Here is a 22,263-nt window from a genome sequence, read left to right on the forward strand (position 1 = left end):
TCGACTAGTCGAGAATGCTAACGTAAAGCCGCACTATGTGTACGTCGTAGAAATTTTATATTACGGGAAGAAGCATTTGGTTGAGAAAAGATACAGCGCTTTTCACTCCTTGCATCGCGAGGTGAGGCTGAATGAAGTTATGCTTTATTTGCAATAAATTAATTAATTTTTACAGCTTCGAACAAATTTCCAAACACCAGTGTTTCCTCCAAAAAGGGTTCGGAACACACAACCAAAAATATTAGAACAGAGACGTTTAGGCTTGGAACGGTATCTCCAGCAAATGCTGAGGTCCAGTGCTACAAGAAAGAAGATCCTTACATTTTTCGGTCTTAATCCCTCCCAAGAAAATGAGTACGTTTTTTAAATAATTTTTCTGAAATCCCCAACAAGGGTGTTATGCTTTCTCTTAATTTATTATATTATTATTTATTTGTTTACATGTTTCCAGCTCCATTACCGTGGAAGATTTGTCTGAGGAAGAAATTGATGAGGACGACAAATCTGTAAACCACACTCACATTTTCAAATACAACCAAGACCCTTACCTGGCAATTGAGGGTAACAAATTTGGGGACATTCTGAGTTCTGGAGTCCTATCAGTGTATTACGGTGATCACCACTAAACTTAAATGTGAGTCTGACTCTTTTCGTCTGTTGAAGACGCTCAACAGTTCTCTTTTCCAGAATGGCTTCTCTAAGGTTAAGACAATTAGCAGTATTTTTGCTCATCTGGGTTGTTTATGCTTCCACCTATTTGATGAGGAAGCCATTGGGTGTGATCAAGCACCTGATGGCGCAGGACATGCACTTGACCAAGGTGCAACTGGGCTGGATGGACACGGCAATGCTTTTGCCCTACGCCGTGCTTCAGGTGGTCTTTGGACCAGTTGGAGACCAACTCGGCCCCAGAAAGACTGTTGGCATCTGTCTCTTCATCACTGGGCTGAGTCTTTTGACGTTCAGCTCTTGGGACAACTACTACATGCTGCTTGTGCTGTTGTTCATCAGTGGAGCGGGACAAGCACCCTGCTGGCCGGCCTGTTGCAAATGCTTGTCAGCCTGGTTTCCAGTAAGCTTGATAATGATAATTTCTGCTGCAAACCATGCAAAACGAAATAAATGGTTTTAATACACTGCAGAATGAAAATATACCTCTATCTGCATGCTAAAAAACTTATTGTTTCTTAAAGTGGAGAAAATAATTATGAATTTTCACTATTAACCTCTTCTAGGTCAAGAGTATCATAGCCAATTCTAATTTTTAAATAAAATTTAATCCTCTTTTGATTTTTCTTATAGTTGTTAATCAACTTGATAATTAAAATTAAATTCCAGGATGACGCTCTCAACACAGCCTTCGGAGTGATGTCGACGTCTGCATTTGGAGGGAGCATAATTGCCTCAGCCTCTGCGGTCTACCTGCAGAAGATGTATGGCTGGCGTTACGTCTACTTCATGCCGTCATTCCTCGTCCTCTTTTTGTCAATTTGCGCTTGGCTCTTTATGAGGCTTCCTTCTGAACTGCGCATCACGATCCCTGGCAAGGAAGATAAGACAAAGAAGGCCCAGCATGCTAGCCAAAGTCTCTTCGAGCTGTGGCGCATCCCGTCCGTGTCCGAAATGGCCACGGCCATGATGTGTCTCAAGCTTGTGCGCTACTCCATGTATTTGTGGCTCCCCATTTACCTGTCGCAGTCGCTCAACTATTCACCAGATCAAGCAGGCCTCTTTTCTGTCATATTTGACGTTGGCGCGGTCATCGGCAGCACCATCCTAGGTTACATCGTGGACAAGTACTGGCCGAGACACCCGCTTGTGCCGATTCTCATGTCTGGATTCGTCGGCATTGTGTCCTTTGTTTTCTTCACCTGGACTGCACGCTGGGGCATGAGCTACAACATGATTTTCATGGTCGCTGCTGGAGCCGGCGTTTGCGCCCCTGACGCCCTCCTGGGTGGCTCTGTGTCCATGTCCATTGGTGAGGCGGACGGGAGAAATGCCGGCGCCTCCGTGACTGGTCTGATTAATGGGTTTGGAAGCTTGGGCGCCGTCGTTGAAGGTCCGCTTGTCGGGCTGATAACCGAATGGTTTGGCTGGAACGCTATGTTCCTCTTGATTATAGTGCTCTCCACTTTTGGATCGATGTGCGTTTTCAAAGCCATCATGATACAGAAAAAGCAAATGCGTAGTAGACAGTCGTTGCTAGATGTTGATATTTAAGCTGGAGATATTGTATTTTGACTGTCTAGCGTAGAACAAAGCACAAAGTCGTTGTTGTTTAATTTATCAAGTAAAAAATATTCCAATAACAGATCTCCATTAGCGTTTTATCATTTGACAATGTTACTTTGATGGATGAGCATTAATTGTAGTATGAACTCCTTGCTTAACTTACTCTTGAGACTTAATAAATGATATCTACTGAGGAAACCTTGAAGTATTATTTTAAATTAAAAATCAAGGAAGAAAATAAGCAGTTGTGTTGCAGAGTAGTTTTTTTATTGTTTAAGTGCGGGCAATCCAACTAGTGCAGTTACAAAATTTTGGCGCGAAACATCTACCGCCAAGCGTAAGATTTGTACCGCAATAGCGCTTTAATGCCAACAAAAACAGCAATGCGACCCAGCAAAGAAAATGATGGTGATTGGTAAAAATACAATATTTTACATAATGATTGAGTAATGGTTAGGCATCTATATCATAAAGGTCTGAAATGCTCTCATTGTCTCCATGACTGAAATGATAGTCATGTGCTGTGGTGGGTGGGCTGAGCCTCTGCACTGGCCACTTCTCACAGTCGAGCACCAGATCTTCGTAAATCTGCTCAAAATTTTGTAAAATGAGGGGGTCCGTGTTTTCCTGATCAGACTCGTGCTTCTCCAGCATGTTCAAGATGTTGTCAATTTCCTCATCTTCACTCTTGGCTCTCTTGGCAGGGCGACCTTTAACTGGTCTTTTGGGTTTGACCTTGTCCTCATCCTCCTCCTCCTCCTTTTTCCTCTTCAAGCTGCGCTCATTGTGATAGTCAACAGACTTCTGCTGGTCGACAAAAGAAACCTGCATAACATAAACACTGTAAGTCATACCTTTTATTAATCTAGATTCTGAATTAACCTGAACTGGTCCACCAGTGGACTTGATGCTGAAGCTGAACTTATTTTCGGAGATTGTGCCCATCGCTAGGGAGGCACCAGGAGGAGCATGAATTGCAAGCAAATTGCCCTCGGAGAAGACTTCAACTAGGTCCATGGGCGCGACATAGCTGAGAGGGACATTAGCTTTTTCCTCCGTGACATTTTTCATGCTCTGCAGGATCCAACGACGGTGGGTGTCGATTATTTTCTCATAGTCCTCCAAAAGCCTCATTTCTTCCTTGATGATTATCAGACTTTCTGCATACTCTGCAGTGTTGGCGCTGGGGCCGCCTCCTTTCCATTGTATACTGTTTTTACTCTTCTTCTCAATTAACCCAATGCCTTCAAGGACATTGGTGATGTCATAGATACGACGCTTCTGCCGCACTGCCAAAATGTCAGCAGCTACTTTCAGGTCAAGAATGCCCTCTTTCGCTTCTTGAAGCAGCGTTACAAATCGGGTTGTGAGCAAGCCAAGCGACTTCTCAAAGCGACTCGGTGCCGAAGGTGTGTCACTCATATTTCTCGAATCTCTTGGTTTTTCCTGCAAGTAAATTGCTATAATACTTGATTCCAAGTTGAGAGCTAATGATTCTGCTCACATGAATGGCAAACAATTCGCACTGACGATAAGAAAAGGCACGGATTGCAACTTTAGCGGGTAATTTTCCCTCGTCGCGTTTTGTCAACAAAATATTTTCAAATTGAGCAAGGCGCAACAACTACGCCACCACAAGCGCTACGGGGGACGTAAAAACTATCAAAATTTCAGCGCTGTGATTGGCGAAAGCGAGAGCGGGAAGCGAGCATTTCAAATATACAAGTGCGGGAAACCATGCTGCTGTCTTTGATGAACCAGGGGAATTAATCATAAAGGGAAAAGGGGACTTTGCCAAAACAATAACTAATTTTATCGAATTCAAGGAATCTTTTTAAAGAAATCAGCAAGTTTTAAAGTGGTTTCAGTAGTGAACTTATCGAAGACTTTCGGGGGATGAGGGGCCTGCTGAGGTCAACGGGATACTTATAGCAGAAGTTTCCAATAATTGTAAAAAAATTTATATAAAATGTGGTGCATAAAGCAGAAGTGATAATAAAATTGCTATCCCATATATATCATAATAAAATGCATTATATTTTATCATAGTTCGAAATAGATTATTATTTTTGTTATAAAAAATGTTGAATTCAATAAATACTATTATTAAAACAAAATAATGTAACACAATATATGTGTACCAATAAATTTTTGTTACCCTAGCTAAAAAAGAAAATTATTTTATAATGAAGCGTTACGTGTTTACAAAATCTTGATTTCATGGATGTCAAATTATATTGTAATAATACTGTGTTTGCATTGCTTATATTATGTCATTTTAATATTTGACTATTTGTAATTGATTTATAATGACATATGAACTGAAAATATTTTTTTATGATTTATTTATCCATTATAGTTCAACATACAGTAAATTTTCAAAGGCCAAAATATTATGAAAATGTTTAATACTTTGAAGAAAAATGTTTAAAAATATCCAAAATATTTCAAAAATCAGCATCCAGCAGTTTTCTATTTTCTATGTGACATTAAAATAATGATACTTTAATCTGATTAAAGGGTAACTTCGGAGGCATCCACCATAATCAAAATTAATTTAGTGTTGCGCAATCTGTACAGACATACCAAAGATTTTTCGTAACCCCTACTTAAACTTGGCACATCCTGTGAGCAATATTATAAATGCGAGGTCACCGGGTCCCAATAACACCGGCGAGCGGAAAAAATAAAAATAAAACAGGCCTGACTAGCCGCAGAGGAGCTTAGGCCCTATGTGGCCATCTTTTTCATCTCCCTGCAAGGGCAGCCGGCAGCCAGTTCCGATATCCTCAAATATCTCCCTTTCTTTTGATACTTTTCTAAAATGCCTTTTACTTTACAGCGAGCCAATTGGCTAGATAGTTGGCTCGCATTATTATAATAATAATTGCCTGTTACTTTAGGGAAAAAAGGAAACATCTTAAAATACATAATACAATTTTGATAATGCATCAACAATTGCAATAATAAACATATTGTTACAGATGGTTATATGTTATATGACCAGTGGCTATTTTTAAATTATAAATTTATGAATCAAAGTCGCTGTTAGCATCCGTGAAGCACTAGTCAGCACCCAGCGCTGCGCAGTGACAAATATTGTTCCTGCGCATCGCGGTCTCGAACAGAGTGATATAACTGAAGTAACACTTTATTCGACGAGTCATCCAGCTGTTGAAAATGGCGGAAGGACAAGACGGCCCGAAGAAAATCTCGCTAAATGTTAAAACCACCAAGGAAAAACACACGGTTGAGGTAGAGGAAACATCCTCAGTCAAAGACGTAAGTTATCGCTTTTTAAAAATGCATCTGTTTTGGGACCAATGTGGCGAGTTCTGCGCGTTTGGACACATGACATCCGCCCCGTGCTTGTCTCGTCGAATTGTTTTGCTGTCGCGTTTATGAGGATTCGCAAAAAATGACCGCAACCCCTGTTTCCTCTAATGGTATTCGACTTTGCAATATGACGACCATACTAATTTCTGCCTGATTTGCTCGGTTAAAATGCGGATCCATCGATAAAAGTGACGCAATTAACAAAATCAAAACTCGTGATTCACCGCCTGAATTTGACAGTCGTGTTTTTCGTCGGCGTGATATTGCGACGCATTATGCATGAATCAAATTCGCAAATAGAAGATTAAATTAAGCATTCCGTTCACAGCTGCAACGGGTGGGGAGCGAAAATGCTTAACTTCGCGAAACAATTCATGCAAACAGATATAGTTTTTTCATCCCGGTCTCGTTTAATTGGTTCAAAGCATGATATGACACTTTCATGTCGAGCGAGTACACAATAATTACGAAAGCTTAAACATCATTTCAGTTCAAAGATGAGTTGGCAAGGAAATTCAATGCTCCGCCTGAGCAGCTCTGCCTGATCTTCGCTGGCAAGATCATGAAGGATCACGAGACGATGCAGACCCACAACCTCAAAGACGGCTTGACTATCCATCTGGTTATCAAGTCACCTCCCACCAACCAGTCTGCATCTTCGTCGTCTGCACCAAGGCCACCAGGTTAATAGTTGTTTTCAGATCTAATTCCTATCTAAATAATAAGAAAACTTTTTTGCTATTATTTTCCATACTAAAAAAATATTATTTCTGGCATGATTTGTCAACTAACTAACAACAAAAATACTTCAAGCTGACATCAGTGCAACACCTTTTGGACTAGGAGGAATGGGAGGGCTTGCTGGGCTTGAAAATCTTGGCCTTGGGTCTCCCAACTTTGTTGAAATGCAGCAGAGGATGCAGCACGAGCTGCTGTCGAACCCAGACGCCTTGCGGCGTCTCTACGACAATCCGCTTGTCCAGCGATTGATGAACGACCCTGAGAACATGCGCAACCTCATCACCTCGAACCCGCAGATGCAGGAACTGATGGAGCGCAATCCCGAAATCACCCACATGCTTAACAACCCTGATTTGCTCAGGCAAACCATGGAACTCGCTAGAAACCCTTCCATGCTTCAGGAGCTGATGCGCAGCCACGATCGCGCCATGTCAAACCTTGAGTCCATTCCAGGTGAGGATTTGCGGCAGAAAAATTGACTGCCTGATGCTCAAGGCCTTGGTGCCGTTTCGATTAGGATCAGACTCTTTGTTTTCATTCAAAACTTGGCTTGGCCGCCTTAAACTCGTTTTCAAAATTTCTAAATTCAATCTTTTTTTTCAGGCGGTTACAACGCCCTTCAAAGAATGTACAGAGAAATTCAGGAACCTATGTTGAATGCCGCTAATGAAAGTTTTGGTCGAAACCCTTTCTCCGCTTCAAGCGGTGCCTCGGGTAAGAATCTATCAGTGGTCAAAACGTTAAAGATCAAAATTAACTTCAAAGAAAGTTTATTCAATTTTCTGAATTAATAATAATTAAAAAAATTTCAGGCAACATTGCCAACAATCCTCAACAAGGACAACTCAACAGGGATCCCCTACCGAATCCTTGGTCTCCTAACTCTGGTGAAAACAACCCTGCTGGTGGCGGTGGCGCGAGGCCAGGCCCACCTCGTTCCGTTCCAGGAATGGGAATGCTTAACTCGCCTGCCATGCAGAGCATGATGCAGCAGATGATGGAGAATCCGCAGCTCATGCAGAACATGATGAACGCGCCATACACACAATCAGTCATGCAGTCCATGATGTCCAATCCAGACATCGCCAATCAGCTGATGGCCAATGCTGGATTCCTTGGCGACAACCCCGCAATGCAGGTAATCACGATTTCCTTTGAAATTGATCAAATGCAATTTTAATAATATTTTCTGCATTTGAAACCGTTGACAAGGAATGGGAAATATGTCTTATTTCCCACGATTCTTATTCATTTTTTGTCAGCATTTTCTGGAAAATTGATGGCGCAGGTTTTAATATAATAGCTTAAATATGCGTTATTTACCATGGAGGTATTATATAATTTCAACCGCGTCCCTGGAAAATTTAAAAAAAACAATTCAATCAAAATCTGTAGAGGTGGCTAACGTTTACTCTGGTTATGAATATATTAATTTTTTATTCTGAACATGTTGGGGACACTAACAATTTTTAAAACATTTAATACAAATTTTCAAGGACATTGTATGACATTAATTGACATTAAAATTAAATATTTCAAAATGTGTTGCAGTTATAAAATATTCTTTGTTGGGAAGATAAATTTTAAATGGCATATTAAAATTAGCATAAAATATCTTTACACAACTAATGCATCAACATAATTGATTGAAGTTATAATATAAACAATATTTCCTTTTGTCTTGTGCAAAATTGAAACAAAATCAAAATGTTATGTTTTGATTTTTTTTGGTAAATCACGAATTATGTCTTGGCAGTATTTCACGTCTGAGTTTTATATGATAAGACTGGGGATGTACTATAATATTTTTCAATTATTACATAATTGTTTCCTTTTTATGAAGCATCTCACAAACTATTTTAAATTGTGGGGGTTTGAGCCAAAGAGAGATGATGATTCATATAAATTCCTCTTGTTTGTCAAGAAGTAATTAACTCCAAACATTGCTTAAAATGGAAAACAACCTTTGGAAAGAATTTGTTTTTGTGTTAGATAATTGTTATCAGAGATATAAAATAAAAACTTAGATAATTAAAAACATGGATTTTCTTTTAAATTCTAGGAACAGATGCGAAACATGATGCCAAATCTCCTGCAGCAGATGCAAAACCCCGAGATGCTCTCTCTGATGTCGAACCCTCAGGCGCTGAACGCCATCATGCAGATCCAGCAGGGCATGGAGAATCTGCGGGCAGCTGCGCCCGGCTTCGCCGCTAACCTTGGCCTTCCCTCGATGGACAATCCCCTGCTGGCCGGCATGGGCGGTCTTGGTGGAGTGGCATCGCCCGCCACTGCGAATGCCCCGTCAAATCCCGCAAGCCCGGCCGCCAACGCCGCCCCTACCGGTACCGACACCAACACAACCACCTCCAGCACAACCACACCCTCCGCCACCCCAGGCGTGCCCAGCTTTGCTAACAATGATCTATTTTCTCAATTCATGGCCCAGATGGTAGGAATATTTATTTTAATTATATATTATGTTCTGCTATATTCTGTCAATATCTCAAACAGATTTCCACCATGTCGACGAGTGATCCTTCGAGCAATGCTCCGCCAGAGGAGAGGTATCGGGCTCAACTGGAACAGCTTACCTCTATGGGATTCGTGAACAGAGAAGCCAATTTGCAAGGTGAGCCGCTTTAGCCTTTGAATTATTCTTTCATTCTATTGACTGATTGAATTTGTTTGCAGCCCTTATTGCAACGTTTGGTGACATAAACGCAGCCGTGGAAAGGTTGTTACAGAGTAGGCAGACATCGCAAAGCTAACGTTGCAGCCTTTGTGTGACTGTATCATACTGTTTGTTGTAAATTTTTGAGCAATTGTAAAACACTCGACACACACACATAATGATGCCTAATGTTTCCATAATATAAAGTTATCCGGCAAGTTTGCGTTTCAGATTTGTTATCGTTCATTTGGTGGCTCCAGCTGTTTGAATATTGTACGTTGTTTAGGACGGTTCATCGCTTCTATATCAAACACCGGACTGTAGTGTTTATTTTGTGCAAAGCGACGTATCTCTTGTTCCAGTGGGGAGGTTTCTCGGCGAGAATATAGTGCTCCTCCATTTTTGGTGCCAGTGTGTTTGCTGATAAATTTTGAACGACGCAATTCATCCATCTCCACTTCCATTTTTCTCGTCTCGCAATCTAAAAATCAGTGTTGTAACCGCGCAGAGTTCATTTCCGTTTCGTTTTTCATTCGGCAAGCTTGACGGTTTCGATCAGTGAGCAAATACAAACTACAATTTTGTAGGATGTGTATTAATTATAACTATTAAAAGGCCTGTCTCTTTAGATGACAGAAATTATGAAATATTATACCTAATTCCCTGACTGCTGTTTTTATTCAACTTCAATAAAACAAAAAACTGAGATATACACTTAGAAGGTCACTTTTATTTAGAATTAAAGATTGGATGTAAAATATGTCCAGTTAAATTTATTCAATACAAATTCAATGGAGGAGGAACAAATTAAAGTTGCAGCATATATTTACTTCTGAAGTAAATCCCTCAACTTAAAAAAATATAATTGTATAAGAGCCTTAGGGAATGTTAAATTTGAAAATTAGTAAGGCGTAATCACCGTTAATAAATTCGTTAATATGGTCAGGGAACAGTTAATCTAATTAATAGGTTCAGGCTCTCATACGACATTCAGTTGATTTCACAATAATTAGCTTCATTTCTAGCTACCCAGAGATCATGAACAATTAAGTAGCTACTTACAGTAATGCCAATTAAACACAATCTATGTACAGGCTGGGTCTCAAAGCCAACCATTAAAATAATTACATATATATGGAGTTAAGAGAGGTACACGCTGATAAAAATAGATGTTTTGCTGCATTTTACCCTTCTCATGAGTCACAATGATAAAAATAAGCTGTGCAAGTTATTTCTGTAGATATCACTAAATGTACATCTTGTTAATTTCAGTGGCCGCGGCTTCTGAACCTTTGCTCGCCATTCCTATAGTCGTTTCGTTTGTGCTGTCTTCTGTCCGACCAGCTGGAGACGTACTTCTGGCGCCCATTGTCGCGGAACTGCGCCCTCTTGAACTGCCACCCACCGTCATTCCTCTGGTGCTCGCACTTTCCATTGTAGCAAACATACTTGTTGCTGTCACGATTATAACTTTTCTCTTTTCCATAATACTCCTTTGTCTTGAACACAGGCCTTTCAGCGTGCTTTTGGAACTTGGTGTTGTTCTTCTTGAAGTTGGAATAACACTCCTGGGAGTCTCCCTGGTTCATCTTGCCCTTGATGTGGCACCAGCCGTTGACCACGCTCGCCTTCAGCTTGTGCATGCTCTTCCAGAAGTTGCCTTTGGTGCCAAGCTTGCCGCTGGTCAGCTTTTCCGCTTTGTTCTTCACGTCGCTCACCATCTTTGAGACAGACTTCTTCACTTTCTCTACGACAAACGAGCTGTGCTGCGCCGTGTTCTGCTGCAACATTTTCAAGCTCTGCTGCAGGTCGGAGACGGTGGCGGTCAGCATTCCAAGGCCTGAAGCCACACTTTGGGGAATGTCTCTATCCTTGACGATGCTTGAGCCGTAGTTGGACAATCGCTGCACCAAATTCTGCAATTCAGCCTCTGCCCTTCCATAGAAAGAGTCCATTGGATGGGGCTGTGGCTGTGATCTCTTCTGCTTTGGTTTTGGTGCTTCTGGCTGCTTAATTTTGAAACTAAAGGAGTGATATAGTTCATTACTCTCAGCTTTTGGCTGCTTAACAAAGCGGGTTTGGAAAATTTCCAGCAGCTCATCTGAGTAGGGATCAACAGGGTCAAACTCCTGCGGCTTTGTTTCCTGTGGCGCCTCCACAGAGACGGAGCGGGCAGTCTCATTTTCAGGTACATTTTTGTTTGACTCATTGTCAGCTGCCAATTTTTTATCGCTGTCTTCATTTTTAATTAGAAGTAGCTGCCCACGTTCTTTGCGGCCATCAATAGCTGTTAGCAAGAAATATAAAATTGCTGAATATTGTGGAATAAAAAAGTACACATACAATCCTGCAGCTCCTCAAGTTGCATCTTTAGAAAGTCATTCTCACGGCTTAGAGAGTTGAGCAGGTTCCAGGCCTCGTCGCTCAAGTAAGTTTTCGGCACTTCAGCAAATTTCGGGACATGACACTCCTTTTGCAGACCTTGAATTCCCCCAATTAAAATTATATTTCGTGGGGGATCAAGAGGATTTTCTTACCCATGAAATGTCCAATGCCGAGGCCGACAACTGAAGCAAACACAACCACCAAGAGGGCGTTTAGATAGTGGTTCACCTTCGGGCTTGGGTGGTGCACGTAACGCCGTTCCCCCTTTTGTCCAAGGTCAAGAGGCATGTCTTGCAAGGACGAGAGATCAGAGTAGTCGCTAAGGCTCTTTGAGCCTGGGGAGATGCGGCCATTCTCTGCTGCAGGGGCCACAACAGGCTTTATAGCCTCAGTTTCTTCCTCCAAATCGTCAACTTCGCCTTCGCTCTCAGAGAAAGTGGATATGCCATCAGTGTCACTTTCAAGTGGACCTGGAAAAAACCAAGTATATGATTTTACCCATTTCAATTTAACTCAAAAGCTTCTGTCCCAAATAAAAAATTGACAATTATTACCTTCGATTGAGCTTTTTTCTTGGTCTTCCACGGAGACATCTTTCAGCGACTCACAGTTGTCATCAACCTGCTCCTCCTGCGCATCATCTTCAGGGTGAGGAGGAGCGTCCCTTTCCGAATTTTCTGGCTGTTCATTGTCAGCTTCATCGTCGGCCACTAAAGAAAGGAAATTTATATTAGCCCACTCTGGGCTTGTAGCTTTAAAGGAAGCATTATATTAACATATTTGGACTCATTATCTATACACTCACACAAAGATGCATCAAGGGCTTCGTCAGTGTCTACAATTGTCCAATTATCCAGTAGTTCACTGTCACTGCTGCTGTCCCCTCCCTCGTATATTTTAGGATCCATTGCGTTAATGGATCTGCACAATCCAAAGCCTGAAAAATTGAGAAAAAAAACAGGATGGTTTAGTTGTGCAACTGAAAATTTTAAGAAGTGGCGTTCTAGATCTAATGTGGTAATTTAAAGCATACTTAATAGCAACTCTAAAGAGATAGTATTATTTTTAAACCAATGCTATGTCATTTAAAAGATAATAAAATCCTGAAATAACATGCCTATGCCTTTATTAACTTGTACAGGATTACTGAGAGTCAATAATGTAGTTCAGTATAACATTACAGTATTTTTATATCATAACCTTTTTCGATCGGTTTACCTCTTTCGAGATGGGCGATCCCTGATAACGAACAACTCGCAAAAACTCCGCGCCTTAATCTATATAATTTTATCGGAATTTAGAGAAAATTGTTAATTATTGTTATACATACTTTGTTAATGTAATTGCCATAAAACAATAAAAGCAAACACGACACTCCTCGACGATGATAACACACATCATTACATAAATATATTATCATCATCTTATGTATAAATAATATACATACATACGGATTTAATCATAGCAGGCTATGTTATTACTAATTACTATGACACACACACACACATCAGGTCTTTTATTAACACGCGAAGATTGAAATCACAACTATGACCGACCTGTGTAAAATTGCAATGGGCATTGAATAATTTTAGTTAGGAAATAGAGCGTGAAAGTGACTTTTTTAGCGTTTTACGTAAAGCGACGCAAACCCACACAAAACAGATGCGCAAAATCATAACAATGGACTTTCGGGGACTTTCTCCCCAATCACTGTGATCAACTCAATTAATGGCAATGGGATTATGAGATGAAACATATACCCGCGTGGTTGCACTGCTCACACCCAAGAGTTTGCGTCTAGTCTCGATGCAATTATAATGAAATGGCGAGAAGCGCGAGGAAACTGATGTTGGGCTGTGATAATATGAACCTCACCAGACCGATTTAGCTGCTGTGCTGTTCTGGGGACTTGTGATTACAGCTGCGCTGCGCAGAGCATCAAATAAAATAAAAATGTACAAGCACAAGCTACATCATGGTTAAATTAAAAGCGCTAAATTCAAATTTCAGGGGTTGAAACTTTGTAAATTGAAAATTCTCGCCACTAAAACATAACACCATGGATTTACTATCGTACCCTCTGCAAAAAGTTCATAAGGCTCCACGGTGGATATATCAGGAGATAATTTCCTAAGACAAATTTAATGACGAAATTGATGGTTACTTAAATATTGGATGAAAAGCTATATATTTTATTCTAAAAATTTGAGTTGAAAGTTTTTTTGCAGTATTAAATGAACGAAAAGGAATGAATAAATATAATGCGCATCTGCATCTCCTCTGACAAACTCTGCCCACATTGCCAACCTTAACCATTTTGGAGCTAAAGCCGGAGGCCCGAGGCCCGTTTGTTGATAAATGTAACAAGATCACAATAATAGCGGAGGTTTCAAGATTTAATCCAAATAGCCTCTGCAAAATAGGTATGCTCAGAAATCTAATTTGATAGATTGTTAATTGAACTTTACTTTCGAACTCTTAAAATTTGCATGAAATTAATGAGTTAAAAGTGGAAATAATAAAGCTACATTCCGAATGCTTTTAGCAGTCTCCCTTGACAAGCACCAATATTTTGGTTAAATTACTTTATATTAGGCTCTCTCTAGCATGCCTCTTATCAATTTGCACCCCTGTAATGAATTCAAAAATAATTTTTTTGCAGGAAAAAAGGAAAAAGAAGGAATCTTAAAATGAATAAAAACAACAAACAAAGTCAACGGAAAGGGTCAGATCCCTTTTCTCAAAGGACGACTAGAAATGAACGATTTGCTCAGATGTCGAAACAGGAAGAATTGATCGAACAGAAGAAGAAAGAGTTGTTAGCAAAAAGTGCAAGCCAGAAGCCGCAGACGGCAACAACAACTACTACTGCGCCACTTAATGCCGCACCTACGCTAGCAACAGCAACAACACTGCCAAAACCCGCTCCCGCTCTCCGAGCTGGCTCACTTGGAAAGAGACCTAACTGGTACTCATTAACAAGCCTTATTTGTTGTCAGACACATTTTATTATTATCTTGCATATTTATTAAAGGTGGAAAAGCAGAAACAATGCAAGCTCTTCTTCTGCGAATACATCAGAGACTACCACCATTCCATCATCAACAGCAGCAACAAAATCGAGCAGTGACAACATTATGTTTAAAAACGACGGCAGTTTTCTGGACAAGTTTAAACAAATTTCTGACGGTTCGTTCTGAAAATGCCGTAAGTTGTAATTCTGATAGGCGTAATTATTGCAGTGTTACCAAAAGAGGAGCCTATAGACCACGTGGTCTACAGCAACACTTCGCCATACCAAGGACAAAGTTACAATGACAGAGGTAAAAACTGGTCGTGACAAGGTTTCGTATTTTCTCACCGGTCCTTCAATCGCAGGATTTTCTCAAGGACAATCAGGTGGCTCTCACTACGTCTCGAACGTACCTTCAAACAGGCCAGCGTCGCCATACTCGCCATCGAGGATGTCCCCAGACAGCAGCCCGGTGCACAGACCCCAGTACTCTGCACCGCCGCCACCCACCCCGGCGCTGCTGCAGATTCCTCCACCAAACATGCTGCAGCAAAATCCGCCTCCGTTTCCATCTCTGCCGATGGTCTCTATGGGGGTGCCGCCCCCGCAGGTGATGGTGAGCACCTCGGTGCCACCCCCGCCCGTCAACATCCAGCAGCCGCCTCCGCTGATGAGTTTTCCGCCACCACAGCCGCCGCCAGTGATGAGCCAACCTCCGCCTCCAATCATGAGCATTCCGCCTCCAAACCTCAACACGCCGCCCCCAACGCTAAACCCGCAGTACCCGCCGCCGCTGATGGCCCAGCACAGCCAGCAAATGACGGTGACCACCGTGACCGTGTCCGTGTCCTCGGGGATCCCCATGATGGCGCAGCAGCCGATGGTCACCTTCGCGGAAGCCGTGCCAGAAAATATTGGACAACAAGGTGAGAGCCAACGGCCAAACACTTATCTTTTTCGTTTTCGCTCAGTTTTCAGCAGTGGCGAGTATGCTATTATCTCTACCGTTCAGTTATCGTTATTTCATATTTTTCCTTTTACCAATTAATGCAATGAACAAAAAATTTGATTCAGCAACCATTATTCTAGAGCACAAACTTTGACGCACTGTAAAATAAGCAAATCACTAGCGCGATGTCTCTTATGAATATGGCTGCTCAGAATCAAATTTATTCACCCGATTCGCCAATTACTGACTGGAGTTTCCCAGTTTCTCCCGCAGGAGACGTGACAGCTCTTTTGACCCCAGCAAGTAGGCAACTGGCCGAAATGGTGGCCGAAGGTGGTGACGAAATCGAAGATATGGCTCGCGAGCGCAACCGAGACGACCCTACCATGTGGTTAGTCCGTCCGACTGACTCGACGCCTCCGACTGGCTTTTCGCTTGTTTAAATGAAACGACGAATTAATATTAGTAGCTGTTCGGAACCGATTCTCATTCTGTTGTTTATTTTTGCTATAGGTTCTTGTACCAGCCAGACGGGGACGCCTACAGGCAGTACAGGGATTTGGTCAACAATTTGCGAGCTGCGAAAGCGATCAAAGTGGAGCAGAAGGCTCACAGTGAGTGTTTAGATGAAATAAGTTAAAGGATACTTTTGAAATCAATTCAAGCTTTTTCAAAAATAGAATTTACATTTTTCTCATTGTCAGTACTACAAATTTTGCGCAACAGCAAATATTTTCTGACGTGATTTTAATTTTCTGCGCCAAAAGCCAGGAATATCTTTGCTGTGAGAAATTGTGGAATGAATAACATCCTGAGGTCAGAAGATAAGAGAGCATAAAAATTTATGGCTAAACGGTTTGCTGCAAAATCAAACAAATACTTTTTTTTGCAAAGCATGACGTCCCTCAATGAGACAAAGCTGCTTGGTTTAGAAAAGAAATTATTCAAAAATTTGTGTGGTTTTAGATAAATTAATTTTATGTTTAGAGCAATTCTTTAATATTCATTCTGTGCACGAAATTATTACCAAAAAGAATACTGAGCTTCACAAATGTTGATTTAGGTGAATTAATACCTAGGTAATAATTTCGTGCACAGAATGAATATTAAAGAATTGCTCTCCTACGCGTATTTAAAAACCAGGATGAGTGGCTATAAAAGATTAAATTGAAGAGCGAATAATGCCACACGCTTCTGTACTGTACGGCAACTCGCCAGTAGTAATTTACCTGCAAAGCAAAGCTGTGGGAAATTTTGAATTCATAATGGTTCATACAGATTGACTGCACTCATACAAAAAATAAAAATTATTTGTTAATTTTGTGCTTGATTTTATGCTTGTTTTTCCATTAAGAAATCTAGAAAAAATGGCAAATTAAGAAGACAAAGCCCTCTAATTAAAATAATCAACTATTTTGCGTGCACTTGTGATGCGAGAAAAGTTTGGGGGTCGAGCGGGCTCATTTGCGCCTAAGTGTGTTTAGTAATTCTTAATTAAAAATAATTAAGAGCGTCATAATTAGTTCAATCTTTGCAAGTGCTAATTGGATGCAAGCTAAGCACAAAAGAATTTGTTGAGTTTAAAGGCACAATTGTCTGGGTTAATATTTTGAGCTGCAGTGCTGAACAATCAGGTCTCACACGCTCAAAACATCTGTTGTTTGCACCACGATGTTCTTCAGCCGTGCTCTGATTTCTTCCAACTGGCTCGGGGATCGGAGTTGAAAAGGGGTTGTTATCGAGTTTAGACTCTTTTTCATTTAAATTATAAGTTCATTTGAATTTGGGAGGGTTGCGAAAGCTCTCCGACGGGCCACTTACTGGTTTGCACCTCTCCACACAGCGTGAATTAATATCACACAGGATGAAAGTCTAGCGTTTCAAGAAAAGACCCCGGTGCTGGGGCAGGAATATGAGATTTCTCACATTTTATATCTGCAGCTGCGAACTAAGCATAAAAATTAAATTCCAAAATTTATTATTTGCTTTTTATAGGTGAAAATTTAACTAAGGTCGAAAATATTCCTATAATCATTTCAGTTAAAATGGAGCCGGAATCGAAACAGTCGAGAAAGCGAAAATCACGGTGGGCCCCAGAGGACGAAAAGGTCAACATTGCAGCGCCTGGCGTACTGCCTTCTATTGGCAAAATCCCTCTGGGTACCCAAACACAAAAACAATCACATTATGAACATCTCTGATGAGTTGCCCATAAGGTCGCGGCCCTGCACCTATGCTTTCAAAGGTCACACGGACGGACACAAAGCTGCTGGCCTATGCCAAGAGCGCTTACGGCACGGTACACCTGAGTGAGGAAGACTGGAAAAAGTGCGAGGACCACTACAAGGTGCATTTACTTTACAATGACATGATGCGGAAAAAGGAGCAGCTGGCAAGGCTGGAAAGGGCCGGCAAGCACAAGTACGAGTACGACAGTGATGAGGATGTGGAGGGCGGCACATGGGAGCACAAGCTGCGCTCGGCTGAGATGGAGGCGACCAACAAGTGGGCTGACGAGCTGACCAAGCAGGCCGAGGGCAAGCACCACATAGGAGACTTCCTGCCGCCTGCTGAACTGGAAAAGTTCATGGAGAAGGTGGTTTTTGGTTGCCCAAACGACAGTAATTTAAAAAAAATATTTTAACAGTACTCAGCTGCCAAAGAGGGTCGTGAGTTGGACGTCTCAGACTACAAGGAGTTCAAGCTGAAGGAGGACAACATCGGCTTCAAAATGCTGCAGAAGCTTGGTTGGTCCGAGGGGCAAGGCTTGGGCTCAGACGGACAGGGAATCGTCGACCCGGTGAACAAGTATTTCAGTCTGTCGTTTTAGATAATAAGACTGTTCTAACGGTCGGATTTTCAGGGGAAATGTGCGGTCTGAAAACCATGGCCTTGGAGTTAAACGACCTGACAACATATGCTCGGAAGATGACGAGTATGATGCTTATAGAAAGCGCATGATGCTGGCCTACAGATTTCGGCCTAATCCTTTGGTAAACACTAAAGATTGCCCTGGTTAATTGGTCGCTAATTTCCGGCTCTCTTAATTACAGAATAACCCCCGACGCAATTATTATTGAGGCTTTTACTGATAATTTTAATCGTGACGTTGCATGAAAATTATAAAATTTTTAAGTGTCTCTTACCTTACGCACTGCTCTGTTGTTTATAAGTATACAAAACGCCCTCTTTCAAAAGCCTAGCATTTAAAAATATTTTTGAGGCAGATAGATGAAGTGAAGCTTTAGATGTCACAATACATTATCTTACAAAATCGGTGTTGGCCAGCTAGTTGAAAGGCGCCAGGACTTCAAAGGAGTTTGGTTAGCGAATTGAGACGATTAAGATGTAACGCTTAATGTTTTATTTTATTTATTGTATAACATGACAACAGCCCAAATGCTCATTAAGTCTGACTAGGTCTTTAAACATCACACCTCCCTCTCATTAACAAGTAAATAAGTTGGTGTTAATGAACGACGTACAAAATCAACACAGTGGCTTTAATTGTTTGCGATTTTATTTCATTAAATTGGCAAGAACGAGAATTTTGATTCGCTCTGAGATTGCAACCAACATTAAAACAATACTTAACAGTGGCTGAGGTTAAAATATTATAATACATCGAGTTAACATTTGAAGCTGTCCTGCATTGCGTAATATGAGTGAATACTTTAAGTCTGTACTTTTAGGAGGAAATGAATCGAGACCTGCCTTCAGCCTTTTCGCTTAACCTACTGTTTGATCAGGGCAGACCTTTACTGCATACTAAGAATCAGATTTTGGAACAGCGACTTAACCAGCGATCTTGCGACAGATTTCGTTGGTGAACTCTGAGCACTTGGCCGATCCTCCAAGATCTCCTGTTCTGAACTTGCTCTCCTTGATGGTTTCAAAGCAAGCCTTCTGGATCTTCTCAGCGTGCGAGTTAAGGCCCATGTACTGCAGCATCATCACGGCTGAGAGCAGCAGCGCGGTCGGGTTGGCCAAGTCCTTGCCAGCAATGTCAGGAGCGGTGCCGTGAACCTTAACACGTTAAAATCAATTAATGGAATTTTCTTAATGGTCTCTTATCATCTTATTATTTCTGACAAAATTCAAGGGTTGGGAGAATTTATCAAGAGGACTTACAGATTCAAATAGAGCGCCGTTCAGGCCAATGTTTCCGCTGGGGGTGAGGCCGAGACCTCCGACAAGTCCGGCGCACATGTCAGACAGAATGTCACCGTACAAGTTGGGCATCACAAGAACGTCGTATTGTCTGGGGTCCTGGACCATGCTGAGGCACACGGTGTCAAGGTACTTTTCCTCAAACTTCACGTCAGGGTACTTTTCTGCAACCTCGCGGCAACAGTGCAGGAAGAGGCCGTCGGACATTCGCCTGAGAAAAAATTAAATTGAAGGTCACGACGCCCTTGAGAATAAATTGCACTTACATGATGTTGGCTTTGTGAACTGCAGTCACTTTAGATCTGTTATTTTCTTTGGTGTACTGGAAAGCGAATTCAGCTACTCGGCGGGAAGCGTCTTCAGTGATGAGCTTAATACTCTGTACAACTCCATCAACAATTTCGTGCTCGATGCCAGAGTATTCGCCCTCAGTGTTTTCTCGGATGGTGATGACGTCAACATCGTCGTACAAGGTTTTGTAGCCTTCCAGAGATCGGCATGGCCTCACATTCGCGTACAAATTGAACTCCCTTTAAAATGTGGCGAGTTAGAATGGTTCATGAAATTTGTTTGCTATTTTACTTTCTGAGGGCCAGGTTGAGGGATCGGTGACCCTTTCCCACGGGGGTCATCAACGGGCCCTTAAGTCCAACCTTATTTTTGTTAACAGAGTCGATGGCGGCTTGTGGAATTCCAAACATACCGTCAGGGCCTCGGACAGGTGTCACGTCGACCGACTCCCACTGGAGGGGCACCTAATACAAAAATATGGTGTTAATAATATTTTTAGATTACTTTGTCTGAAAATTTTTTAATATTTTTGAATTTTATGCAGATGTGCGTCACAATTTACCTCAGCTGCTGCGAAAATCTTCTGCACTGCGGCAGAAATTTCAGGTCCAATGCCATCACCAGGAATAAGGGTTACAGTCCGCACTTCGCTGCTGTAGCGACGGGCGAGCGGCACAGCCGTGGAGAACTTAAATCAATTTAGCACATCTGATTATGTTATTCTATAGTGATAATATAAAAAGTAATTTGGTAACCTATATAATGGTTTGCGAATTATTTTGTTTTTTGCCAACGGAAACAAAGTCTTGAAAGAAAAGGTAATGCTAAGGATTCGGAAGGCAACGCTTTTGAATAACTTTGATTCGAATCTTAGACGATCTTATGGGCTTGACATTTAACGATATTGCATACGAAAATTCGGGAAAATTCCTGAAAAAACTCACCGCTTTGCGGACCAATTGTGCAGCCATTTTTGACGAAAAAGGGCGAATGATCGAGAAGTTCTGCTAGTGGCCGCGTGAGGCTCTGTCTTCTTTGCTGCACAGTTTGCGAGAAAAGAGCCATGAGCCATGCGCACCGGGAAAAGGGGGCGTGTGTTCCCGTGTTTTTATTCACACCCCTCACAGCTGCAGCTCCCGAGTCTCTGTCGCGAACTATTGATTTCACTTTCTTTCCCACTCCTTACTTTTCCTATTTTCCTCACTTTTCCTTCAGCATTCGCTCAGGAAGGTCGACTCCGTGATATGGCTGACGAGATGGAAAATGAGGGAGTCACAGACTCGCCAAAAAAGGGTAAATATAAATTTTATTTAATATCAAAATTTTCATAGATAGCCTCCAAAACTCAATTCAATTTTTGCGCTATGTACGTGATTATTTTGGCAATGCGATAAATGCAAATATAAAGTTTCAGGCAATTTTAACTGATCTTTTACAAAAAATATTACATACATACCGTCTTTTACTACTTTTCTGTCAAGAAACTCAAATTAATTTACTTGAAATTTCCATGGTAACATTTTCACTTGCGTTAAAAAGAACTAGAGCAGATAGTGAGTACGCGTGTGCAGAAAGTGAGTCAAGGGTGGCTGTGTGTGCCTGCCCTGGGGTTGACCTGGTAACCCATTTGACGAAGCTGCCAGAGCAGCAGCTGCTCCCATGAATAAAGTATAAACATTTACAATAGGAGCTTGACTTTTAAAATTTTCCTTTTGTTCCAGGGCCAACTCTTTCTACCAGCACAAGCAGCTTTGAAGCTTTAGACCCTCACGACCCTAATTTAAGTCGCCTAGCGAATACAATGTTCCAAAAGACAGGGGACTATTTGTACGGCGAACTCACTGCCACTCAGGTATGAAAATTTAAACAGCTTTTAACCTTTCTGGCTTGACATTTTTATTTCATACAGGAGGACTACAAGCTGCTGGAGAACATGAACCATGTCACGGTGAAAAAGTACTCGGACATGCGGCAAATCGCGAGCAATGTGTCTAAGAGTTTGATCGAGTTGAATGAGAAATGTAAGTGCTTTAAATTTTCCATCTGGCGGCAAAGGGGAACTGCTCGTCTGTTCTCGGTGTGATTGACAGTTTCTCAATGCCTCCACAGACAAAAGCCTGCAGCCGTACCTGGAGCAGATCGATCAGATTGATGACAGCGTGGCGAAACTGGAGCAGGCAGCTTACAAGCTGGACGCCTACTCCAAGCGGCTTGAGGCCAAATTCAAGCACTTGGAGAAAAAATAGTAGTCGCGAGTTGATCTCAACTCTTTTATTCCATTTTAGCTCTTAAGTTCGAGCCAGTGAGACAAAAGCTGTGCTTAAGTTAAGTGATTGTTTTTCAGATTTTGCATTTTAACACTCTTTGCGATATTTATAAAAATGATACTATATTATATATAGGTGTTGATTATCTCAATAAATCAAGCGAGTCATTAGGCAAACCAAAAACAGACAAGGCTTTTTTCAT

At 41.5% G+C, this 22,263-nt stretch overlaps 7 protein-coding genes across 12 annotated transcripts; 4 read left to right on the forward strand and 3 right to left on the reverse strand.

Annotated features, from left to right (window-relative positions):
• Positions 1–491: 491 nt before the first annotated feature.
• Positions 492–2,433, forward strand: LOC135945327 (uncharacterized). Its single transcript, XM_065492951.1, has 3 exons — positions 492–634; positions 688–1,072; positions 1,339–2,433. Exons 2-3 carry the CDS (start codon positions 689–691, stop codon positions 2,221–2,223), a joined length of 1,269 nt encoding a protein of 422 aa, XP_065349023.1. The 5' UTR covers positions 492–634; position 688; the 3' UTR covers positions 2,224–2,433.
• Positions 2,434–2,480: 47 nt separating this feature from the next.
• E2f2 (E2F transcription factor 2) lies at positions 2,481–3,882 on the reverse strand. The gene is made up of 3 exons (XM_065492958.1): positions 3,740–3,882; positions 3,118–3,681; positions 2,481–3,060 (listed from the first exon to the last, which is right to left on the reverse strand). The coding sequence occupies exons 2-3, from the start codon at positions 3,655–3,657 to the stop codon at positions 2,689–2,691; spliced, it is 912 nt and encodes a 303-aa protein (XP_065349030.1). The 5' UTR covers positions 3,658–3,681; positions 3,740–3,882; the 3' UTR covers positions 2,481–2,688.
• Positions 3,883–5,363: 1,481 nt separating this feature from the next.
• Positions 5,364–9,707, forward strand: Ubqn (ubiquilin). 2 transcript variants are annotated; one of them, XM_065492945.1, is made up of 8 exons: positions 5,365–5,517; positions 6,062–6,254; positions 6,385–6,765; positions 6,916–7,026; positions 7,125–7,450; positions 8,375–8,764; positions 8,827–8,944; positions 9,007–9,707. In XM_065492945.1, the coding sequence occupies exons 1-8, from the start codon at positions 5,416–5,418 to the stop codon at positions 9,081–9,083; spliced, it is 1,698 nt and encodes a 565-aa protein (XP_065349017.1). In that variant the 5' UTR covers positions 5,365–5,415; the 3' UTR covers positions 9,084–9,707. The 2 variants fall into 2 exon arrangements, with proteins under 2 accessions (XP_065349018.1, XP_065349017.1); XM_065492946.1 differs by lacking the exon at positions 6,916–7,026 and having other exon boundaries at positions 5,364–5,517.
• A 32-nt stretch (positions 9,708–9,739) lies between these two features.
• LOC135945320 (uncharacterized) lies at positions 9,740–13,306 on the reverse strand. Of its 4 annotated transcripts, none has more exons than XM_065492942.1 (6): positions 13,247–13,306; positions 12,177–12,308; positions 11,926–12,123; positions 11,524–11,841; positions 11,330–11,467; positions 9,740–11,273 (listed from the first exon to the last, which is right to left on the reverse strand). In XM_065492942.1, exons 2-6 carry the CDS (start codon positions 12,277–12,279, stop codon positions 10,255–10,257), a joined length of 1,776 nt encoding a protein of 591 aa, XP_065349014.1. In that variant the 5' UTR covers positions 12,280–12,308; positions 13,247–13,306; the 3' UTR covers positions 9,740–10,254. The 4 variants fall into 4 exon arrangements, with proteins under 4 accessions (XP_065349014.1, XP_065349016.1, XP_065349013.1 ...); XM_065492944.1 differs by having other exon boundaries at positions 11,926–12,081; positions 13,132–13,305; XM_065492941.1 differs by having other exon boundaries at positions 13,132–13,305.
• Positions 13,307–13,656: 350 nt separating this feature from the next.
• On the forward strand, positions 13,657–18,483 carry LOC135945318 (bromodomain-containing protein 4). The gene is made up of 12 exons (XM_065492938.1): positions 13,657–13,794; positions 14,034–14,339; positions 14,406–14,560; positions 14,614–14,694; positions 14,750–15,310; positions 15,595–15,724; positions 15,847–15,947; positions 17,374–17,493; positions 17,550–17,929; positions 17,981–18,141; positions 18,197–18,326; positions 18,387–18,483. The coding sequence occupies exons 2-12, from the start codon at positions 14,062–14,064 to the stop codon at positions 18,411–18,413; spliced, it is 2,124 nt and encodes a 707-aa protein (XP_065349010.1). The 5' UTR covers positions 13,657–13,794; positions 14,034–14,061; the 3' UTR covers positions 18,414–18,483.
• Positions 18,484–18,682: 199 nt separating this feature from the next.
• On the reverse strand, positions 18,683–20,885 carry Idh3a (isocitrate dehydrogenase [NAD] subunit alpha, mitochondrial). Its single transcript, XM_065492957.1, has 6 exons — positions 20,739–20,885; positions 20,357–20,482; positions 20,086–20,258; positions 19,770–20,033; positions 19,465–19,714; positions 18,683–19,359 (listed from the first exon to the last, which is right to left on the reverse strand). Exons 1-6 carry the CDS (start codon positions 20,763–20,765, stop codon positions 19,129–19,131), a joined length of 1,071 nt encoding a protein of 356 aa, XP_065349029.1. The 5' UTR covers positions 20,766–20,885; the 3' UTR covers positions 18,683–19,128.
• A 26-nt stretch (positions 20,886–20,911) lies between these two features.
• Positions 20,912–22,244, forward strand: Blos2 (biogenesis of lysosome-related organelles complex 1 subunit 2). Of its 2 annotated transcripts, none has more exons than XM_065492966.1 (4): positions 20,912–21,087; positions 21,516–21,646; positions 21,704–21,815; positions 21,885–22,244. In XM_065492966.1, the coding sequence occupies exons 1-4, from the start codon at positions 21,039–21,041 to the stop codon at positions 21,944–21,946; spliced, it is 354 nt and encodes a 117-aa protein (XP_065349038.1). In that variant the 5' UTR covers positions 20,912–21,038; the 3' UTR covers positions 21,947–22,244. The 2 variants fall into 2 exon arrangements, with proteins under 2 accessions (XP_065349038.1, XP_065349037.1); XM_065492965.1 differs by having other exon boundaries at positions 21,904–22,244.
• Positions 22,245–22,263: the final 19 nt, after the last annotated feature.

This window comes from Cloeon dipterum, chromosome X, assembly GCF_949628265.1.
Source record: "Cloeon dipterum chromosome X, ieCloDipt1.1, whole genome shotgun sequence".
NCBI lineage: Eukaryota > Metazoa > Arthropoda > Insecta > Ephemeroptera > Baetidae > Cloeon > Cloeon dipterum.

Excerpts from the sequence above, each read along its gene's own strand:
- LOC135945327 (XM_065492951.1), top strand. The coding sequence starts at position 689 with ATGGCTTCTCTAAGGTTAAGACAATTAGCAGTATTTTTGCTCATCTGG. Across the intron at positions 1,073-1,338 it reads GCTTGTCAGCCTGGTTTCCA|GATGACGCTCTCAACACAGC; the intron begins GTAAGCTTGATA and ends ATTAAATTCCAG.
- E2f2 (XM_065492958.1), bottom strand. The coding sequence starts at position 3,657 with ATGAGTGACACACCTTCGGCACCGAGTCGCTTTGAGAAGTCGCTTGGC. Across the intron at positions 3,061-3,117 it reads CCACTGGTGGACCAGTTCAG|GTTTCTTTTGTCGACCAGCA; the intron begins GTTAATTCAGAA and ends TATGTTATGCAG.
- Ubqn (XM_065492945.1), top strand. The coding sequence starts at position 5,416 with ATGGCGGAAGGACAAGACGGCCCGAAGAAAATCTCGCTAAATGTTAAA. Across the intron at positions 6,255-6,384 it reads GTCTGCACCAAGGCCACCAG|CTGACATCAGTGCAACACCT; the intron begins GTTAATAGTTGT and ends AAATACTTCAAG. Across the intron at positions 8,945-9,006 it reads CAGAGAAGCCAATTTGCAAG|CCCTTATTGCAACGTTTGGT; the intron begins GTGAGCCGCTTT and ends ATTTGTTTGCAG.
- LOC135945320 (XM_065492942.1), bottom strand. The coding sequence starts at position 12,279 with ATGGATCCTAAAATATACGAGGGAGGGGACAGCAGCAGTGACAGTGAA. Across the intron at positions 12,124-12,176 it reads AGCCCTTGATGCATCTTTGT|CTACAAGCCCAGAGTGGGCT; the intron begins GTGAGTGTATAG and ends CTTCCTTTAAAG. Across the intron at positions 11,274-11,329 it reads ACTTGAGGAGCTGCAGGATT|CTATTGATGGCCGCAAAGAA; the intron begins GTATGTGTACTT and ends TCTTGCTAACAG.
- LOC135945318 (XM_065492938.1), top strand. The coding sequence starts at position 14,062 with ATGAATAAAAACAACAAACAAAGTCAACGGAAAGGGTCAGATCCCTTT. Across the intron at positions 14,695-14,749 it reads ACAAAGTTACAATGACAGAG|GATTTTCTCAAGGACAATCA; the intron begins GTAAAAACTGGT and ends CTTCAATCGCAG. Across the intron at positions 15,948-17,373 it reads AGTGGAGCAGAAGGCTCACA|TTAAAATGGAGCCGGAATCG; the intron begins GTGAGTGTTTAG and ends TAATCATTTCAG.
- Idh3a (XM_065492957.1), bottom strand. The coding sequence starts at position 20,765 with ATGGCTGCACAATTGGTCCGCAAAGCG. Across the intron at positions 20,483-20,738 it reads CACAATTGGTCCGCAAAGCG|TTCTCCACGGCTGTGCCGCT; the intron begins GTGAGTTTTTTC and ends AATTGATTTAAG. Across the intron at positions 20,259-20,356 it reads AGATTTTCGCAGCAGCTGAG|GTGCCCCTCCAGTGGGAGTC; the intron begins GTAAATTGTGAC and ends TTTTTGTATTAG.
- Blos2 (XM_065492965.1), top strand. The coding sequence starts at position 21,039 with ATGGCTGACGAGATGGAAAATGAGGGAGTCACAGACTCGCCAAAAAAG. Across the intron at positions 21,088-21,515 it reads CACAGACTCGCCAAAAAAGG|GGCCAACTCTTTCTACCAGC; the intron begins GTAAATATAAAT and ends CTTTTGTTCCAG. Across the intron at positions 21,816-21,903 it reads GATCGAGTTGAATGAGAAAT|ACAAAAGCCTGCAGCCGTAC; the intron begins GTAAGTGCTTTA and ends ATGCCTCCACAG.